Source organism: Hypanus sabinus, chromosome 4 (genome assembly GCF_030144855.1).
Source record: "Hypanus sabinus isolate sHypSab1 chromosome 4, sHypSab1.hap1, whole genome shotgun sequence".
Classification (NCBI taxonomy): domain Eukaryota; kingdom Metazoa; phylum Chordata; class Chondrichthyes; order Myliobatiformes; family Dasyatidae; genus Hypanus; species Hypanus sabinus.
Genome location: NC_082709.1, coordinates 97131220 through 97151744, shown reverse-complemented (window position 1 = coordinate 97151744; position 20525 = coordinate 97131220). Strand labels below are relative to the sequence as shown.

Sequence of the window (20525 nt, the reverse complement as noted above, 5' to 3'; positions counted from 1 at the left end):
GGTTGTTAAAGTACCTGTGGATTCACAGGGTACTGATCCTTGTGTTGAGACTCAGGAATGGTCTGAGGTGTCTGACTTGGTTGAAAAGGAATGCAATCCTTTTGGGTCAGATGGCCTTGGTTCAGTGAGTAAGGGGTTAACCCTGGCACCAGTGCAAAGTGAGGATTCTCAGTCACTTGTGTTAGAAGGTGTTCTAAAAGTTAGTGATGAGATGAAAACTGGTGATGTGAATTTTATGGACAATAGTGAGAAAGGGGCTATTGTTCAAGATGACAATGTAGAGAAAAAAGATTGTTTTGGTTTTGGGTTTGAGAGACCACCTGTCCGGGTTACTATGGGGACGAATCAAAGTAAAGGTCAAAAAAGCGGAATTGATGGACTGTTTGGGAACTTTCAGAATGTAAACATGGTCTTCCTAAGCTTAATGATAGTGTAGAGATTGGTAAAAAACATTAAATTGGCACCTAACCAGGGTGAAGTTAGTTTAACAGTTCAGCTCACGAGTTAGTCTGTAGGTGCTGAGGACCCACCTGCGCAGTTATCCAGAGCATGACAGAAAGGGCTGCTGGCAAAGGCCCTGAGGTAGCTGCAGTAGACGTGGATTTAGCTGAGACGTTTTTACTGACCCTATATCAGAAGGGGTTAGAGGATGAGAAGAAAGGATAGTGGAGCTGAGGAAAGTAAGGGAGAGGAGGTGGATTTACCCTTATCGAGGAAGGAGTTTGTGAGGGAACAGAGGAAAGATGAGGAGCTTGTGGCATTGAAGGAGACAGCTCTCTCTGAAGCGGGAATTAAGAAGGAACCAATGGGTTGCTATATGAAGGAGAGAGTATCAATGAGAAAGTGGAGGCAGATGAGTACTGAGCAGTGGTACACCAGGTGGTGGTTCCGAAGGTTTATTGGGATGAAATATTGAACCTGGCCCACAAGATACCCCTAGGTGGACACTTTGGAGTAAGGGACACAATTGAGGAGTCCCTGGGGTTTAGCCTATTTGAGATTGTTTCCAGTCACAGGCCCAAGGGACCTTTGACCTTATGTAAAGGGAAATGGTCTAACCCGGCAGTGCATGTCAATGTAATCAACTACGTTTTGAAATTTTGAGAGGCTTAGCAGGATATGTGACCTTGCCAAGGAAAATCTACGAGACTCCCAAATTAAAATGAAGCAGTGGTATGATAGACAGACATGAGAACAGGTATTTCAAGTGGGCGATAAGGTCTTAGTTCTGTTCCCATTAGTGACCAACCCCCTACAGGTGAGCTTCCAAGGTCCATACAAGGTAATTAAGAAAATAGGCTCTCTGAACTATGTTATCGAAACCCCTGATAGGAGGAAGCTGAGCCAGTTAGTACACATTAATATACTAAAAGCTTATCATGATTCCAAAGTCGCCCCAGTCGGTGCTGTCAGGAAGACAAATGAAGCTGTAAGGACTGATAGTAAGGGGCCAAAGCAGCTTGAAAAGATAAACATAGTGCCCACCAGACTAGAAAACTCTGTTGTTTTGGCCAACTTTGCTGATAAGGTAAGTCATTTGAAGTCTGAACAGAGGGAGCAGCTGACAAAGCTAATTAACCGGCATGAAGATTCATGTTCAGATGTTCCGAGACAATGCAAGGGAACGGTACATGATGATATTGTTACTTCAGCCCTGCCTATTAAGCAGCCCCCTATCAGATAAATTTAGAAAAGAGCAAGCTGGTGGAAAAAGAAATTGAACATATGCTAGCTGCTGGTATTATCCAGAAATCTTCCTCAGACTGGGCATCTCCATGCGTGGTTGTCCCAAAGCCTGATGGTAGTGTAAGGTTTTGTACAGATTACAGGAAGGTGAATGCCATTACAAAGACTGATGCTTACCCTATCCCAAGGGTGGATGATTGCATTGATAAAGTGGGAAAGGCTAGATACATCAACAAGGTTGACTTGCTAAAAGGATACTGGTGTGTTCCTTTAACTGTCGAAGTTAACTGTCCTGACAAAAGGTCTCGGCCCAAAACGTTGACAGCGCTTCTCCTTATAGATGCTGCCCGGCCTGCTGTGTTCCACCAGCATTTTGTGTGTGGTGTTCCTATAACTGACAGGGCTTGAGAAATTTCAGCATGTGTCACTCCATCAGGGTTCTATGAGTATAATGTCTTGTCTTTTGGAATGAAAAATGCTCCAGGGAAGTTACAGAGGATGATTGACTCAGTGATAAAAGGGTTAAAGGACACAGGGGGTTACATTGACAATTTAGTGATTTGGAGTGATACGTGGGACGAGCACATTGTGGCTGTGGAGGAACTGTTTAAATGGCTGCCTAAAGCTAATCTCACAGTGAAGCTCGCCAAAAGTGAGTTTGGTCACATACCTGGGGTATGTGGTAGGACAGGGGCAGCTGGCTCCTGTGCAGGCTAAAGTACAGGCTATTTCTGAAGTTCCCGTCCTGACTAATAAGAGAACTCTGAGAAGGTTTCTGGGAATGGTGGGGTACTATCGGAAGTTTTGTAAGAACTTTGCGGATATTGCCCTCCCTCTTACAAAGCTTTTGCAAAAGAATGAAAAGTTTGTGTGCAGCAATCCTTGCCAAGAAGATTGTGAGAGGCTGAAAAATATACTATGTTACCACCCTGTGTTAAAAGTACCTGACTTTTCGAAACCCTTCTCCCCGGCAACCGACGTGAGTGACGAGGCTGCAGGGGCAGTCCTACTGCAGAGAGCCGAGGATGGAATTGAACACCCAGTGACTTATTTCTCTAGGAAGTTCAATGTGCACCAGAGAAATTATTCCACTGTAGAAAAAGAATTACTGTCACTTATTCTGGCATTACAGCATTTTGAGGTTTACATTTGTCTACCACAGAAGCCATTGATGGTTTATACTGATCACAATCCATTGGTATTTTTGACTAACATGAAGGATAAGAATAGATGGTTACTAAGTTGGAGTCTGATGTTACAAGAATTTGATATAAAGATACAACATGTAAAGGGGACTGACAATGTAATTGCTGATTGTTTATCTAGGTGTTAGATTTGAAATTATATCTGTGTTACTCTGTTAGTTAATGACTACTTCTGTATTATATAAAACTCTGTAATGTGCCTTACTATTGAATTTTTCCCCCAGTAAAAATTCTTTAAGGGTGGGGGTGTTATGTGGAATGAGAAAACCAGATGGAGACGGGGTCCAGAGTTAACCCCCACTGTGAACTTTGCTGCAGATATGAGAGAGAGAGAAACAAAGATTTAAAGTTATGACTCATGGATGATTTCATATTATGGCTTCTTCACTGATTATTTACCTTTGCTACAAGGACACTTCTTTGCTCGTTATACATTATACATGGTTTACCACAAACCCAATTCTCTCTTCATAGCTCAGCCTGCTGAGTACTTTTAGCATTTTGCCTCACATCTAGAACTAGGCTACTCGAGTCTGATTGGAGCCAACTAAATGATGTTTTCTGGTCTAATCTGGTGTATTTTAAGGCAACTCTTGGATCCTGCTCAGATCAGATCAGGATGTACTGTGCCAGATCACTATCCGGGTCAGGATAACTCACATTGGATAGGATACACTTGTGTTGATGTCCAGAGACAAGAGCATTCCTCAAGTTCAGGTTGGGATCAGTTGGCAATAGTGTTGGCTTTAATTTTATAACTGAATACATGCCTACTCCTAATGGATTTAATTGAAAGAGGAAAATGTCCAGAGGAACCATGGGAAGAAAGGACAGACAAATAGAGCAGAGGAAGAAAACACCAAATGTTTGTGTGTACATCTAATGTCTCTTTTCACTCTAAATCTGTAATAATTATGTTGATGGCTCATAAGATACTTCCTACCTCAGAGAGGATACAGATTCCTTCAGACTACAGATAGTAGACTTCCCATTCCATCAAAGATCCCCAACATCTGTGCCAAGCCATCTTCCCATAGTTACCATCAGGCAGGAGATACAAAAACCTGAAGTTGCATGCCACTAGGTTCAAGTACAGCTACTTCCCTTAACTATTTGGTTCTTGAACCTACCTGCACAATCCTGATCACTACAACAATAGCAACACCTTGACAACAATTTTTATAAAATTGCATATAATTTATGTTTTTTGTTTTGAATGATGCATTTCTAATGCTATGAGCCTGTCATGTTACTGCAAGTAAGTTTTTCATTGCAACTGTGCATATGATAACAAACTCAACTTCAACTTTGACTTTGAACTTCCAGCAACTTTTAGATTATTCATTAGTTGTACTGCAATCCACAAACAGGTTAACTACTTCAGTCTTATCTCATCTGCAGCTAGAGGGCACATTTCAACCAATTAGTTTCCTGAGCCCTTTTTTCTTGTTCAAAGGCCATTATGGTACGGGCTGATTAAGCAGTAGTACTTGGACAAATTAGTCTCACTTGGAGATATTCAACCTGTGGTGAGGATGTTTCTGCAAGGGCTGTGTATTCTAAGCTTCACCACAGTTGTACTCTCCCTGTCACCTGAGGAAGAAGCCAGGAAATTTTTGGAGAAGTTTAGTGCAGATGCTGAACATCTGGTCTATCAATCTTCAAAGGCATCGTGGAACTACAATGTCAATATCACTCAGCAAAATGCAGAAGAGATGGTAAGTGTTCTGTTAAGCATGCTCATGAAGTCCAAACTGTGATTAACAGGTTGGAATATCTACTTTAATCACGAATACTGGAGGCACATGTTTGGGAGATTTCAATGCAGTTGTACCAGTTACTTTGACACCTATCTACTTCACTGTGCTACCTTTTAGCCCCTAAGACATCAAATCAGGCTGGTCCATCAATAGTAGAACAGGCAGAATTTCTCCTTTATGAAAAAACATAGCAAATAAAAACAAGAGTACCGTAAGTCTTTCAGCACTTCAAGACTGTGCTGCCATCCAATGGCTGACCTAACTCAATACCTTGTGCCACTGTGTCCCAGCTCCAGAGACCTGGGTTCAATCGTGACCTTGGATGCTATCTGTGTGGAGTTTGCATGTTCTCCTTCTGATCATGTGAGTTCCCTCGGAGTCTCCAGTTTCTTCCCACATCCCAAAGATGTGCTGGTTTGAAGGTAAATTGGCCCAAGTGCAAGTAACTGGCTGGGGAAATAAGGGCAGACTATAGAGCTACAAGAACAAAGTTGGGATTAGTGTAATGGGCAGTGGGGTGTGATGTATCAAGTGCCTGTATCTGTGCTGTACTTAAATACTTACTGTTCATTACACTGCTGACATTTAAGACAGCAATGGACATCCTCCATCTCTGTCTGTCCTTGGCCATCTTAGCACTTAGCATCACCACAGTGTCCCAACTGTGGTTCAAGGTCTTCATCTCTGTCTCTATGATATGGCACCAAGTTGTCTTTGGTCTGCATTTCCTGGGCCATTCAGGGCCCATTGAAGTGTAGTATTGATGATGGTGCTGGCCTCTCTTCTGATCAGATGCCCAGCCCATCTCCTCCATATTCTCTGAAGGAGTAGGGTGTGGTTGGAGATCTTTCTTGGCCACAAGATACAGAGGATCCTCCAGTGGCTTGTGGTGTGAAATGATGACAGCTCAGCAATACAGATGATTGGGAAAGTTTTAAGGAACAGCAGATCTTAACTAAAAAAGCAATACGGAGAGAAAAAATCAGGTATGAGCTCAATCTAGCCAGGAATATAAAAGGGGATAGCAAAAGCTTTTTTAGCTATGTGAAGAGAAAGAAGATAGTTAAGAACAATGTTGGCCCCTTGAAGAATGAATTGGGAGAAATTGTTATGGGAAACAGGGAAATGGCAACAGAATTTAATGCGTACTTTAGATCTGTCTTCACCAGGGAGGACACAAGCAATCTCCCAGATGTATGGATGGGCCAGGGTCATAAGATATCAGAGGAATTGAGACAGATTGACATTAGGAAAGAAACTGTGATGAGTAGACTGGTAGGACTGAAGGCTAATAAATCCCCGGGTCCAGATGGTCTGCATCCGAGGGTTCTAAAAGAGGTGGCTCAGGAAATTGCGGATGCATTGGTAATCATTTTCCAATGTTCCTTAGATTCAGGATCAGTTCCTGAAGATTGGAGAGTGGCTAATGTTGTCCCACTTTTCAAGAAGGGAGGGAAGGAGAAAACGGAGAACTATCGCCCTGTTAGCCTAACGTCAGTCGTGGGGAAGATGCTTGAGTCCATTATTAAGGACGAAATAGTGGCACATCTAGATGGCAGAAATAGGATTAGGCCGAGCCAGCATGGATTTACCAAGGGCAAATCATGCTTGACTAATCTGTTGGAGTTTTTTGAGGGTGTAACAAGGATGTTAGATGAGGGTAAGGGAATCAAGGGATATGGGGACAAGGCAGGGACTGGGTATTGATAGTGAATGATCAGCCATGATCTCAGAATGGCGGTGCAGACTCGAGGGGCCGAATGGTCTACTTCTGCACCTATTGTCTATTGTCTATTGTCATATAACAATTACAGTATGGAAACAGGCCATCTGGGCTCTTCTAGTCCATGCCAAAAAGGGAGCTGTTTATTCCAGTTCCAATCTCTGTTTCCTATCTGTCACCTAACTCTCTATGCTGGTCCAATTCACCAATCTAACATGCTCTAATTTTGCTCTAAAATTCATATCTGGGACTTCCAGATGTCCTTGTGGGCAGAAAGCAAAAAGTCAATGACCACCCCCTCCCATGTCAGCAATCCCAGAGCCAGAGGTGCATGTGGGTGTAGAGGTCAGAGGAGCCCACAGGTCAGCAATCCCAGAGCCAGAGGTGCATGTGGGTGTAGAGGTCAGAGGGGCCCACAGGTCAGCAATCCCAGAGCCAGAGGTGCATGTGGGTGTAGAGGTCAGAGGAGCCCACAGGTCAGCAATCCCAGAGCCAGAGGTGCATGTGGGTGTAGAGGTCAGAGGGGCCCACAGGTCAGCAATCCCAGAGCCAGAGGTCCATGCAGAGTTTGAGGACTGGAGTTTGGGGCGCCTTGATCAGCGAGTCCTGGTTTGATACCAAAGATCAAAGCCGAAGATTGAAGACCAAAGTCGGTGAATCAGGAAGTTGAGACCCAGTATCCGTGAGTCTGTGAGTCCAGTGGGGAAGCTGGAGACCTGATGTCTCCAAGCCTATTGGCTAGCTGGAGACTGGAGGCCCAGATGTGGCCTGTCTGTATGTGTGAGTGGGTGGGCTGCTGCTGTTTTCGTCTTGTTGCTTGTGTTGCTGAACCTTGTGAACCCTTAATGTGTAGGCCGCTCTTCTCACATTGTTAATGCAAATGACACATTTCACTGTATATTTCAAAGTGCATGTCATAAATAATTGAGACAGAGTCATAGAGAAGTACAGCACAGAAACAGGCTCCTTGGCCCATCTAGTCCTTGTTAAACCATTTTATATTGCCTAGTCCCATCAACCTGCATTGGGACCATACCCCTTCATACCCCTACTATCCATGAACTTCTCTTAACTGTTGAAATCAAGCTACCATGCAGCACTTGCACCAGAAGCTCGTTCCATACTCTCACAACCCTCTGAGTGGAGAAGTTTCCCCTTATGTTTCCCTTTAACAGATCACCTTTCACCCTTAACCCATGACCCCAGTGGAAAAAGCCCACTTGCATTTATCCTATCTATACTCATCATAATTTTGTATACCTCTATCAAATCTCCTTTCAAACTAGAATATTCCTAACCTATTCAATCTTTCCTTATAACTCAGGTCCTGCAGACCCAGCAACATCACTGTAAATTTTCTCTGTACTCTTTCAGCTTTGTTTACATCTTTCCTACAGGTAGATGACCAAAACTGCATACAATATTCCAAATTAGGCTAATGTCTTATATAACTTCAATATAACACACAATTTCCTGTACTCAATACATTCAGTTATGAAGTCAAATGTTCCAAAAGCTTTCTTTATGGCCCTACCTACCTGTGACGCCACTGTCAACGAATTATGTACCAGTATTCCCAGATCCCTTTGTTCTATTACACTCCTCAGGGCCCGACTGTTCACTATGTAAGACCTACCCTGGTTGGTCCTACGGAAGCACAAAACCTCAACATGTCTCTTTTAAATTCCATCTACCATTTTTCTGCTTACTTTTCCAGCTGATGCAGATCTGTCTGCAAGCCATGATAGCCCTCCTCACTGTCCACTACACCTTCAATCTTGGTGTCATCTGCAAATCTGATCCAGTTAACCACATCATTGAGATAGATGACAAACAATAAAGGGACCAGCATCAATCCCTGTGGCACTCCACCTGTCAAAGGCTTCCAGTCAGAGAGGCAAGTCTCGATAACCACTCTCTGGCTTCTCCCAAAAAGCAAAAGTCTAAACTAATTTACTACCTCATCCCGAATGTCGAGTAACTGAACCTTCTTGACTTGCTTCCCATATGGAACTTTGTCAAAGGCATTGCTAAAGTCCATGTAAACAACATCCACTGTCTTGCCTTTATCAACTTTCTGGAAAACTTCCTCAAATCTCTATAAAATTAGACATGACCTACCACACACCAAACCATGTTGACTATCGTTAACCAGTCCATGTCTGTCCAAATATTTAGATATCCAGTCCCTGTATATCCAATCCCTTAGTAGACCTTACAATAACTTTCCCACCATTAATGTCTGGCTCACTGACTGATAATTTCCTGGTTTCTGTTTAAGAGCCTTCCTTAAACAGCAGAACAACATTAGCTATCCTCCAATCCTCTGCTATCTCACCCGTCACTAAGGATGATTTAAATATAGGGCCCTGGCAATTTCTGCACATGCCTCCCCGAGGAAACACCCTGTCAGGTCCTGGGGATTTATTAAGTCAATCTGATCCAACTTTATCAAAGACCTTTTGAAATCCAAATATACCACAACCGCTGGCTATCCCTTATCTCTTCTGTAAATTTCATCTTCCAGTGGGTATTTCAAATACAATTCCCCTTTCATAATTTATGGTAACTTTGTCTAATCTCATCTCCAAGTGACCTATAATAGATGCAACATTTTCCCCGACTACTGAAGTTAGGTTAACTGGTCTGCAGTTCCCTGATTTCTCCCCTCCTTTTTACATTTGCCATCCTCTTTTCTGAAAGTTATTCTATAATTTATAGAACTGTGGAAGGTGATATCAATGCATGTGATGTTTTCATGGCTACTGGCTTTAGTAATTTAGGATGCAGATTAACAGGCTCTGGAAATTTATCGTATTTTAGTCGCTATAATCTCTTCAGTGCCACATTTTTATGAAAATAAATTTTCATTAATTATTTCTGTTCATAACCATATATAATCATATAACAATTACAGCATGGAAACACAGAAACAGGCCATCTCAGCCCTTCTAGTCCATGCCAAACGCTTACTCTCACCTAGACCCACTGACCCACACTCAGCCCATAACACTCCATTCCTTTCCCATCCATATACCTATCCAATTTTACTTTAAATGACAACACCGAACCTGCCTCTACCACTTCTACTGGAAGCTCATTCCACACAGCTACCACTCCAAGTAAAGAAATACCCCATCATGTTAACCCTAAACTTTTGCCCCCTAACTTTCAACTCACGTCCTCTTGTTTGAATGTCCCCTACTCTCAATGGAAAAGGCCTATCCACATCATCTCTATCTATCCCTCTGATAATTTTAAATACCTCTATCAAGCCCCCCTCAACCTTCTATGCTCCAAAGAATAAAGTCCTAACTTGTTCAACCTTTCTCTATAACTTAGGTGCTGAAACCCAGGTAACATTCTAGTAAGTCTTATCTATACTCTCTACTTTGTTGACATCTTTTCTATAATTCAGTGACCAGAACTGTACACAATACTCCATATTCAGCCTCACCAATGCCTTATACAATTTTAACATTTCATCCCAACTCCTATGTTCAATGCTCTGATTTATAAAGGCCAGCATACCAAAAGCTTTCTTCACCACCCTGTCCACATGAAATTCCACCTTCAGGGAACTATGCACCATTATTCCTAGATCACTCTGTTCTACTGCATTCTTCAGTGTCCTACCATTTACCATGTATGTCCTATTTGGATTATTCCTACCAAAACGTAGCACCTCACACTTATCAGCATTAAACTCCATCTGCCATCATTCAGCCCACTCTTCTAACTGGCCTAAATCTCTCTGCAAGCTTTGAAAACCTACTTCATTATCCACAATGCCACCTACATTAGTATCATCTGCATACTTACTAATCCAATATTCCACTCCATCATCCAAATCATTAATGTATATGACAAACAACATTGGACCCAGTACAGATCCCTGAGGCACACCACAAGTCACCAGCCTCCAACCTGACAAAACAGTTATTCACCACTACTCTCTGGCATCTCCCATCCAGCCAATGTTGAATCCATTTTACTACTTCAATATTAGTACCTAATGACTGAACCTTCCTAACTAACCTTCCGCACAGAACCTTGTCAAAGGCCTTACTGAAATCCATATAGACAACATCCACTGCTTTACCCTCATCAACTTTCCTAGTAACCTCTTCAAAAAATTCAATAAGATTTGTCAAACATGACCTTCCACGCACAAATCCATGTTGACTGTTCCTAATCAGACCCTGTCTATCCAGATAATTATATATACCGGCTCCAAGAATACTTTCCATTAATTTACCCACCACTGACGTCAAACTTACAGGTCTATAATTGCTAGGTTTACTCTTAGGACCCTTTTTAAACAATGGAACCACATGAGCAGTACACCAATCCTCAAGCACCATTCCCGTTTCTAATGACATTTGAAATATTTCCGTCAGAGCCCCTGCTATTTCTACACCGACTTCCCTCAAGGTCCTAGGGAATATCCTGTCAGGATCTGGAGATTTATCCACTTTTATATTCCTTAAAAGTGCCAGTACTTCCTCTTCTTTAATTGTCATAGTTTCCATAACTACCCTACTTGTTTCCCTTACCTTACACAATTCAATATCCTTCTTAGTGAATACCGAAGAAATTGTTCAAAATCTCTCCCTCTTTTGGCTCCACACATAGCTGTCCACTCTGATTCTCCAAGGGACCAATTTTATCCCTCACTATCCTTTTGCTATGAATATAACTGTGGAAACCCTTTGGATTTATTTTCTCCTTACTTGGCAAAGCAACTTCATATCTTCTTTTAGCTTTTCTAATTTCTTTCTTAAGATTCTTTTTACAATATTTATATTCCTTGATCACCTCATTTACTCCATGCTGCCTATATTTATTGAAGCTCTCAACACAAAAATACAACTGCAGATGCTGTGGATCAAAGAATACGAACACAACGCTAGAAGAACTCAACAGGTCAGGCAGAATTTGTGAGAAAAGAGTAGCCAATATTTCGGGCTGAAATATTTTCCTGATGAAGGGTCTTGGCCCGAAACATCGGCTACTCTTTTCTCACAGATGCTGCCTGACCTGCTGAGTTCTTCCAGTGCTGTATTCATATTTATTGTAGATCTCTCTCTTTTTCCAAACCAAGTTTCCAATATCCCTTGAAAACCATGGCTCTCTCAAACTTTTAACTTTTCCTTTCAACCTAACAGGAACATAAAGATTCTGTACCCTCAGAATTTTACCTTTAAATGACCACCATTTCTCTATTACTTCCTTCCCATAAAACAAATTGTCCCAGTCCACTTCTTCTAAATCCTTTTGCATCTCCTCAAAGTTAGCCTTTCTCCAATCAAATATCTCAACCCTGGGTCCAGACCTATCCTTCTCCATAATTATATTGAAACTAATGGCATTGTGATCACTGGATCCACACATACTTCTGTCACCTGATCTATCTCATTCCCTAACAGGAGATCCAATGCTGCCCCTTCTCTAGTTGGTACCTCTATGTATTGCTGCAAAAAACTATACTGCACACATTTTACAAACTCCAAACCATCCAGCCCTTTTACAGTATGGGCTTCCCAGTCTGTGTGGAAAATCAAAATCTCCCACAATCACAACTCTGTGCTTACTACAAATATCTGCTACCTCCTTACAAATTTGCTCCTCCAATTCTCGCACCCCATTAGGTGGTCTATAATACACCCCTATAAGTGTTACTACACCTTTCCCATTCCTCAATTCCACCCAAATAATTTCCCTAGATGAGCCGTCTAATCTATCCTGCCAGAGCACCACCATTATATTTTCTCTGACAAGCAATGCAACACCTCCCCCTCTTGTCCCTCCAATTCTATCACACCTGAAGCAATGAAATCCAGGAATACTTAGTTGCCAACCATGGTTCACTAATAGCTACAACATCATATTTCCAGGTATCAATCCATGCTCTAAGCTCATCCACCTTTCTTACAATGTTCCTAACATTAAAATAAATGCATTTAAGAAATTCTCCACCTCTTCCTCCGTTTATCTCTAATGGTACAAACAACTTTACTATCTTCTTTTTCTTCCTCCTCCCTTACATCTGTTCCTACACTCTGGTTCCCCTCCCCCCTCATATCGAGTTTAAATACACTGTAGCCTCTCTAGCAAACCTACCTGCAAGAATATTTGTCCCCCTCCAGTTCAGATGTAAACCATCCAGCCGGAACAGGTCCCACCTTCCCTGGAAAACTGCCCAATTATCTATACATCTGAAGCCCTCCCTCCAGCACCATGTCTTCATAAGGTTACTTCTTCCTAGCATTTCTGGAAAATTCACTTCCATAAAAACAGAAGAAATATTTTTGTTTAATTGCTGTTCCATTAATTTGTTCCTCATTAGAAATTCTGCCACTTCTGATTGTAAAGGACTTACGTTTATCTTCACTAATCTTTCCTTTACAGACTGTGTTTGTGTTCCTTCCAAACCTACTCTCAATACTCCAGCTTTACTCTTTCAATTGAACTTTTGTTCCAATTTTGCTTGTTTATAAACTGATCCCATCCTTCAGCCCTGCATTTTCTGGCAACTTTGTATTCCTCCTTTTTACAAATACTACTCCCTCAAACTTCTTTAGTTGGCCATGGTTGGGTCATATTTCCTTCAGTATTTACACTGCACAGAAGAATGAGTAACTATTGCAGTTTCTCTTCATTCATTCTTCAAAACATCAGGAAATCATCACACTAACGGGCCATTTGGCCATGGTATCCATGCCAACCAGTAAATCCCTCCCTACACTGATGGAGATGGGATCATCCTTCATTTTTGCCAGCTGCAACAAGACCGCACTAGCAGCCATATCTTCTCCTTGCCATGCTTTTCACATTCCGTAGGGGCCACTCCTTCTGTGACTTCCTGATTCACTCACCCCTCTGCCACTTTCATCTGCATCTGTAAGAGGGGCAACACTTTTTTGTATACCTCCTTCCTCGCTAACATCCAGGGACCTAAAGAGCCTTTCCAGGAGAAGCAGAGATTCATAAGCATTTCCTCCAATCTTGGCTACTACATTCGGCAATCCTGATGTGGTCTCCTTCACATCACTAAGATCATTCTCCTCTGGTCCTAACATTTTTGTCCCCTTTCCCATTGAAACTCTACCCCTATGATAAAGGTCTTTTCTCCAGGCCATCGTAAGGGGGCCTTTGGGGACATTGGTGTGCGTCATGGTGGGCAAAAACAAATAAGGCAGAATGTAGGTCAACAGGAACCCAGGAGTGCTGTATGCCATGATGGGAGGTAGGAATAAGTGAAAAGGAATCAGATTTACTGAGGAGGCTGCCTACATACCAACTCAGCTATGGAGAACTGCAGGTCCTCTTTTGGAGCTCAGCAGGACCCATGGGAGATGATCATGCTAACACTCATCCATCAGGGAAGCCCTCAGAGCAGGCTTTAAGGAGCAGCAAAACCGCTTGCATAAGCCATTGGACTGCGGGTGATACACCATGTTGTGATGTAGCCTAACATTAAGTTTCTGGGCCATCACAGCCCAAAGGTCTGAAATGAATTGGGGACTATGGTCAAAGGAAATATCAGATGGGGTGCCAAACTGAGCAACCCAGGAGCTGATGAATGCTCAGGCTATGTCTGCAGCTGTTGTTGATGCTAGAGTGATGACCTCTGACCACCTGGTGGTACAGTCCACCATGGTAAGAGGTGCATGAAACTGTGGGGAGGGTGAAGAAGAGAACCAACAAGGTCAACATTGACATGGTCAAATGAGTGCTCAGGGATTTCAAAAGGTGCCAAGGGCGCCTGAACATAATGGTTAATTTTTGCCCTCTGGCACTCCACACGGGCTTTTGTCCAATCATGCATATCCTTTCTAAGACCATGCCACACAAATTTTAGTGTAACCAGTTTCTGTGAGGCCTTTCGGCCTGGATGCAAGAGACCATATTTGGAATCTAAAACAGTCTATCTCCAGTGTCTGGATATTAAGGGGTGAGGGCAACCAGTTGAGACATCACACACAAGAGAAACCCTGGCTTTCTCGAGCTGAATGTCAGTCACCCGCAGTTCCGTGACTGCTGTTTGGTGAGTCTGGGCCTCTGGGTCAGTAGCTTGGTTGGCTGCCAACCCCGATAGTCAACACTGATGTTTACAGCCTCAGTGGCTGGCTTTGAGAGGCAATCAGCCATGGCATTATATTTTCTCTTGATATATCAGCTGTGAACTCATATTTAAGTCAGGTGGTGCTACTGCTGTGCAGACCAAGAGTCTGATATTTTGGCCATCGCATGCACAAGGGGTTTGTGGTCACCAACACTGAAATGGTGACCCTCCAGAGGAAAACAAAAATGGCAAACAGCCAGATAGAGACCAAGAAGCTCACGGTCAAACATGCTGTACTTCTTTTCAAGGGGATGGAGCTGTCGGCTAAAGGTGAGCAGCTGCCACACACATCTGTCCAGCTGTTCACGCACAGCACAGCTTCAGTAGTGATGGCTTTAGGTGTGTTAGGGAGCAGGTACACCAGTAGAATCACATTGGAAAGAGCTTGTTTGGTATTATCAAATGTCCTGGTCTTGTCCACTGACCAGTTGAGCGCCTGATTCTGGGCATTACCTCAAAGTGCACTATACAGGGGAGCGCAAGTTCAGTAGCTCGTGGAATGAAGCAGTGATAGAAATGAACCAAATCTGAAAACCCCTGTAGTTTTTTAGTAGTGTGGGATGGTGGGAAATCCATAATAGCATTTACCTTTAATGGGAGAGGATTTGCACTTTCTGTGGAGATGCAATGGCTGAGAAAGTCAATGGTTGACAACCCAGGCTGGCATTTAGTAGGGTTAATAATTAACCTGTGTTGGCTTAAGTGCTCAATGTGTGGAGATGAGATACCTGTTCGGATTTGGATGCATTGGCAACAAGTATGTCATCCAGGTAAACTAAAGGAAAATCTAAGTTATTTTAATACAGAATCCATCAGCCTTTGGAAAGTCTGTGCTGCATTTTTCAGCCTAAATGGCATGTGTATAAATTCAGAGGCTAAATGGGGTTATCACAGCCTTTTTGGGAATGTCCTCTGAGCACACAGGCACCTGATGGTAGACCCTAACTAGATCAACTTTGGATAAAATTAACTTCCGGGCTAAAAAGTCTTGGATGTGTGGGACCAGGTAACAATTGGAGGTGGTGACCTTGTTAAGGCATCCTCACTTGGGCAGCAACTACCAGTTTTTCTGGGTCCAGTCTACGCACATGGGCATGTACTGCCAGGCCAGTTGTGGAAATGTGGTGCTTGACCCCATGTTTTGTGACTGGAGTGGAGAATGTGGGCTGGGTGAGATTTGGGAATTCATCTAGCAGTCAAGTAAATTCACATGTGGTGGTGTATGTGCCTGATAGAGTTCTTGTGGGAAACTTACTGGCAGAACAGGATAACAACCCAAAGTCCTTGACATCCACAAACATAGGAACGTAGAAAACCTACAGCACAATATAGGCCCTTTGACCCACAAAGCTGTGCCCAACATGTACTTAGAAATTACCCATAGCTCTCTATTCTTCTAAGCTCATGTACCCATCCAGGAGTCTCTTAAAAGACCCTATTGTATCTGCTTCCACTACTGTTGCCGGCAGCCCATTCCACGGACTCACCACTCTGTGTAAAAAAACTTACACTTGATATCTGGTCTGTACCTACTTCTAAGCACCTTAAAACTGTACCCCCTTGGCAGTTCATAAGATTGACTAACAGTCCTTGGGCATACAGGAAATCTGCACCAAGTAGAGGTCTAGCCACTTTGGCCAGGACAAAGTCCCACGTGTAACATTGCCCACTGAAGCAAAGTTTAACCCATCACATCCCATAGGTCTTGATCCTGCTGCCTTTGGTGGCCTCCATCCAGGTTTCATCACTTTTTGCCTTCTCATCAATAGGCAATGCTGGCAGCACAATCACTTGAATACCTGTGTCACACAGGAAGCATTGCCCTGAAAGTGTGTCTGTAATGAACAGTAGACATTCCTGCCAGCTGGAGCCCATGGTGTTCACAGACCTCTGTTGTCCCGATGAACTGGCACTGTTGAAGCTGCCAGGCTTTGTGCCAAAGCGAGTGTGTTAAAACATAGGCCTGATGTTGTCTGTTTCACAGCCATGAGCATCTTTGTATTGGGGGCCTTGCTGACTGGGCTTATTGGGGCAAGGAAAAGAGAAGGATTTATGCACCTCAGCCTGGGTGTGTGCAGACTGTCAGCCATTTTAGCAAGCTCCCTATGGTCCATTAGCGAGGGCTTCACAAACTGGATCAAGCATTTACTGCATGAAGAGTTCTTTAAAAATCAAAAAACGTTGGTGATTTCCCATGAGAGACAAAATGTGGTCCATTAGCTCCAGAGGCCTAGCATCACCAAAAGCAGAAAGGAGAGCAGCTGTTTGGCATGCTCAGACTCCGATAGTACGAAAGTCTGTAAAAGGTGAGTTTTCAGCAGTCGGTATTCTCATGTACAGGAGGGCGTTCTAATAGACTCACTACTCTTGCAGTTGTAGAGTTACTGAGCGATGCTACCACATAGAAATATTTGTCAGCAGTGATTTCTCACAGCGTGGGTCAGGCCTCAGCCTGTGTAAACCAAGCAACGGCATTTTGCTCCCAAAACTCCAGCAGTTTCAAAGCAACTCTGTTGGCCAACATGTTCAATAACTCCAGAATCATCCTAAAGCATCAGAGTAACCAAAGTAGGTTTTCGCAAATAAAACCGCGAGGTTTTAAGTTTAAGAAAAATTGTAACAACTCATGAATTGTAATCCAAACACCTAACACAAAAAGCACAGTACGAGAACTTCACATCATCATGTCAGACGAGCCTTTTAAACTGAACTGCAACTCAACATCGGTGTGTGTGAGTTACGTATAATCATATAACAATTACAGCAAGGAAACAGGCCATCTCGGCCCTTCTAGTCCGTGCTGAGCACTTACTCTCACTTAGTCTCACCAAACTGCACTCAGCACATAACTCTCCATTCCTTTCCTGTCCATATACCTATCCAATTTTGCTTTAAATTACAACACTGAACCTGCTTCTACCACTTCTACTGGAAGCTCATTCCCCACAGCTACCTCTTTGAGTAAAGAAGTTCCCCCTCGTGTTACCCCTAAACTTTTGCCCCTTAACTCTCAACTCATGTCCTCTTGTTTGAATGCCCCTACACTCAATGGAAAAAGCCTATCCACGTCAACTCTATCTATCCCCCTCAATTTTAAATACCTCTATCAAGTCCCCCCTCAACCTTCTACACTCCAAAGAATAAAAACCTAACTTGTTCAATCTTTCTCTGTAACTTAGGTGCTGAAACCCAGGTAACATTCTAGTAAATCTCCTCTGTACTCTATTTTGTTGACATCTTTCCTATAATTCGGAGACCAGAACTGTACACAATACTCCAAATTTGGCTTCACCGATACCTTGTACAATTTTAACATTACATCCCAAGTCCTATACTCAATGCTCTGATTTATAAAGGCCAGCATACCAAAAGCTTTCTTCACCACATACGATTCCATCTTCAGGGAACTATGCACCATGATTCCTAGATCATTCTGTTCTACTACATTCTTCAATGCCCTATCATTTACCATGTATGTCCTATTTGGATTATTCCTACCAAAATGTGGCATCTCACACATATCAACATTAAACTCCATCTGCCGTCATTCAGCCCACTCTTCTAACTTGTCTAAGTCTCTCTGCAAGATTTGAAAACACACTTTGTTATCCACTAAACCACCTATCTTAGTATCATCTGCATATTTACTAATCCAATTTACCACCCCATCATCCAGATCATTAATGTATATGACAAACATTGGACCCAGTACAGATCCCTGAGGCACACCACTAGTCACCAGCCTCCAACCTGACAAACAGTTATCCACCACTACTCTCTGGCATCTCCCATCCAGCCACTGTTGAATCCATTTTACTACTGCAATATTAATACCTAACGACTGAACCTTCCTAACTAACCTTCCGTGTGGAACCTTGTCAAAGGCCTTACTGAAGTCCACGTAGACAACATCCACTGCTTTACCCTCGTCAATTTTCCCAGTAACTTCTTCAAAAAATTCAATAAGATTTGTCAAACATGACCTTCCACACACAAATCTATGTTGACTGTTCCTAATCAGACCCTGGCTATCCAGATAATTATATGTACCATCTCTAAGAATACTTCCCATTAATTTACCCACCACTGACGTCAAACTGACAGGCCTATAATTGCTAGGTTTACTCTTAGGACCCTTTTTAAACAATGGAACCACATGAGCAATATGCCAATCCTCCAGCAACATCCCTATTTTTAATGACATTTGAAATATTTCTGTTAGAGCCCCTGCTATTTCTACACTAACTTCCCTGAAGGTCCTAGGAATATCCTGTCAGGATCTGGAGATTTATCCACTTTTATATTCTTTAAAAATGCCAGTATTTGCTCTTCTTTAATCATCATAGTTTCCATAACTACCCTACTTGTTTCTCTTACCTTACACAATTCAATATCCATCTTAGTGAATACTGAAGAAAAGAAATTGTTCAAAATCTCCCCCATCTCTTTCGGCTCCACACATAGCTGTCCACTCTGATTCTCTAAGGGAAAAATTTTATCCCTCACTATCCTTTTGCTATTAATATAACTGTATAATAATCCCTTTGGATTTATTTTCACCTTACTTGCCAAAGCAACCTTCTCTTAGCCTAATCTTCTCTTAGCTTTTCTAATTTCTTTCTTGAGATTCTTTTTACATTCTTTATATTCCTCGAACACCTCATCTACTCCACGCTGCCTATATTTATTGTAGATCTCTCTTTTTCTGAACCAAGTTTCCAATATCCCTTGAAAACCATGGCTCTCTCAAACTTTTAACCTTTCCTTTTAACCTAACAGGAACATAAAGATTCTGTACCCTCAAAACTTCACCTTTAAATGACCCCCATTTCTGTATTACATCTTTCCCATAAAACAAATTGTCCCAGTCCACTGCTAAATCCTTTCACATCTTTCAAAGTTAGCCTTTCTCCAATGAAAAATCTCAACCCTTGGTCCAGTTCTATGCTTCTCCATAATTATATTGAAACTAATGGTATTGTGATCACTGGACCCGAAGTGCTCCACAACACATACCTCCATCACTTGACCTATCTCATTCCCTAACAGGAGATCCAACACTGCCCCTTCTCTAGTTGGTACCACTATGTATTGCTGCAAAAAAACTATCCTGCACACATTTTACAAACTCTAAACCATCCAGCCCTTTTACAGAAATGGGCTTCCCAGTCTATGTGTGGAAAATTAAAATCTCCCACAATCACAACCCTGTGCTTACTACAAATATCTGCTATCTCCTTACAAATTTGCTCCTCCAATTCTCGCTCCCCATTAGGTGGTCTATAATACACCCCTATAAGTGTTACTACACCTTTCGCATTCTTCAATTCCACCATAAGAGCCTCCCTAGCCTCCCTCTAATCAATCCTGCCAAAATACCGCTCCAATATTTTCTCTGACAAGCAATGCAACACCTCCCCCTCTTGCTCCTCTGATTCTATCACACCTGAAGCAACGAAATCCAAGAATAATTAGTTGCCAATCACAGCCCTTCTGCAACCATGTTTCACTGATAGCTACAACATATTTCCAGGTAGCAATCCATGCTGTAAGCTCGTCCACCTTTCTTACAATGCTCCTAGCATTAAAATAAATGCATTTAAGAAACTCTCCACCTCTTACTGTTTATCCCTAACAGTGCAAACAACTTTATTATCTTTTTCTTCATTCTTCCCTACGTCTTCGGTCTGAGCACTTCCCTTCTCTGTCACCTGCCTATCCTCTCTCACATACTGTCTACTAGCTTTCTCTATTTGTGAACTAACCTCCTCTCTCCTAGTCTCTTTAATTTGATTCCCACCCCCAACCATTCTAGTTTAAAGTCTCCCCAGTAGCCTTCGCAAATCTCCCCACCAGGATATTTGTCCCCCTAGGATTCAAGTGCAACCTTCCTGTTTTGTACAGGTCACACCTGTCCCAAAACAGGTCCCAGTGATCCAGAAACTTGAATCCCTGCCCCCTGCTCCAATCCCTTAGCTATGCATTTATCCTCCATCTCATTCCATTCCTATTTTCACTGTTGC

The 20525-nt window shown here is 42.5% G+C and overlaps 1 protein-coding gene across 1 annotated transcript in view; it reads left to right on the top strand.

Moving 5' to 3' along the window:
• Positions 1-4338: 4338 nt before the first annotated feature.
• Positions 4339-20525, top strand: part of ace2 (angiotensin I converting enzyme 2) — a 209307-nt gene continuing 193120 nt past the window's right edge. Inside the window, exon 1 of the mRNA XM_059967697.1 lies at positions 4339-4609. Within this exon, the coding sequence (XP_059823680.1) occupies positions 4427-4609 (183 nt within the window). The 5' untranslated portion in view covers positions 4339-4426. The remainder of the gene's footprint in view (positions 4610-20525) is intronic.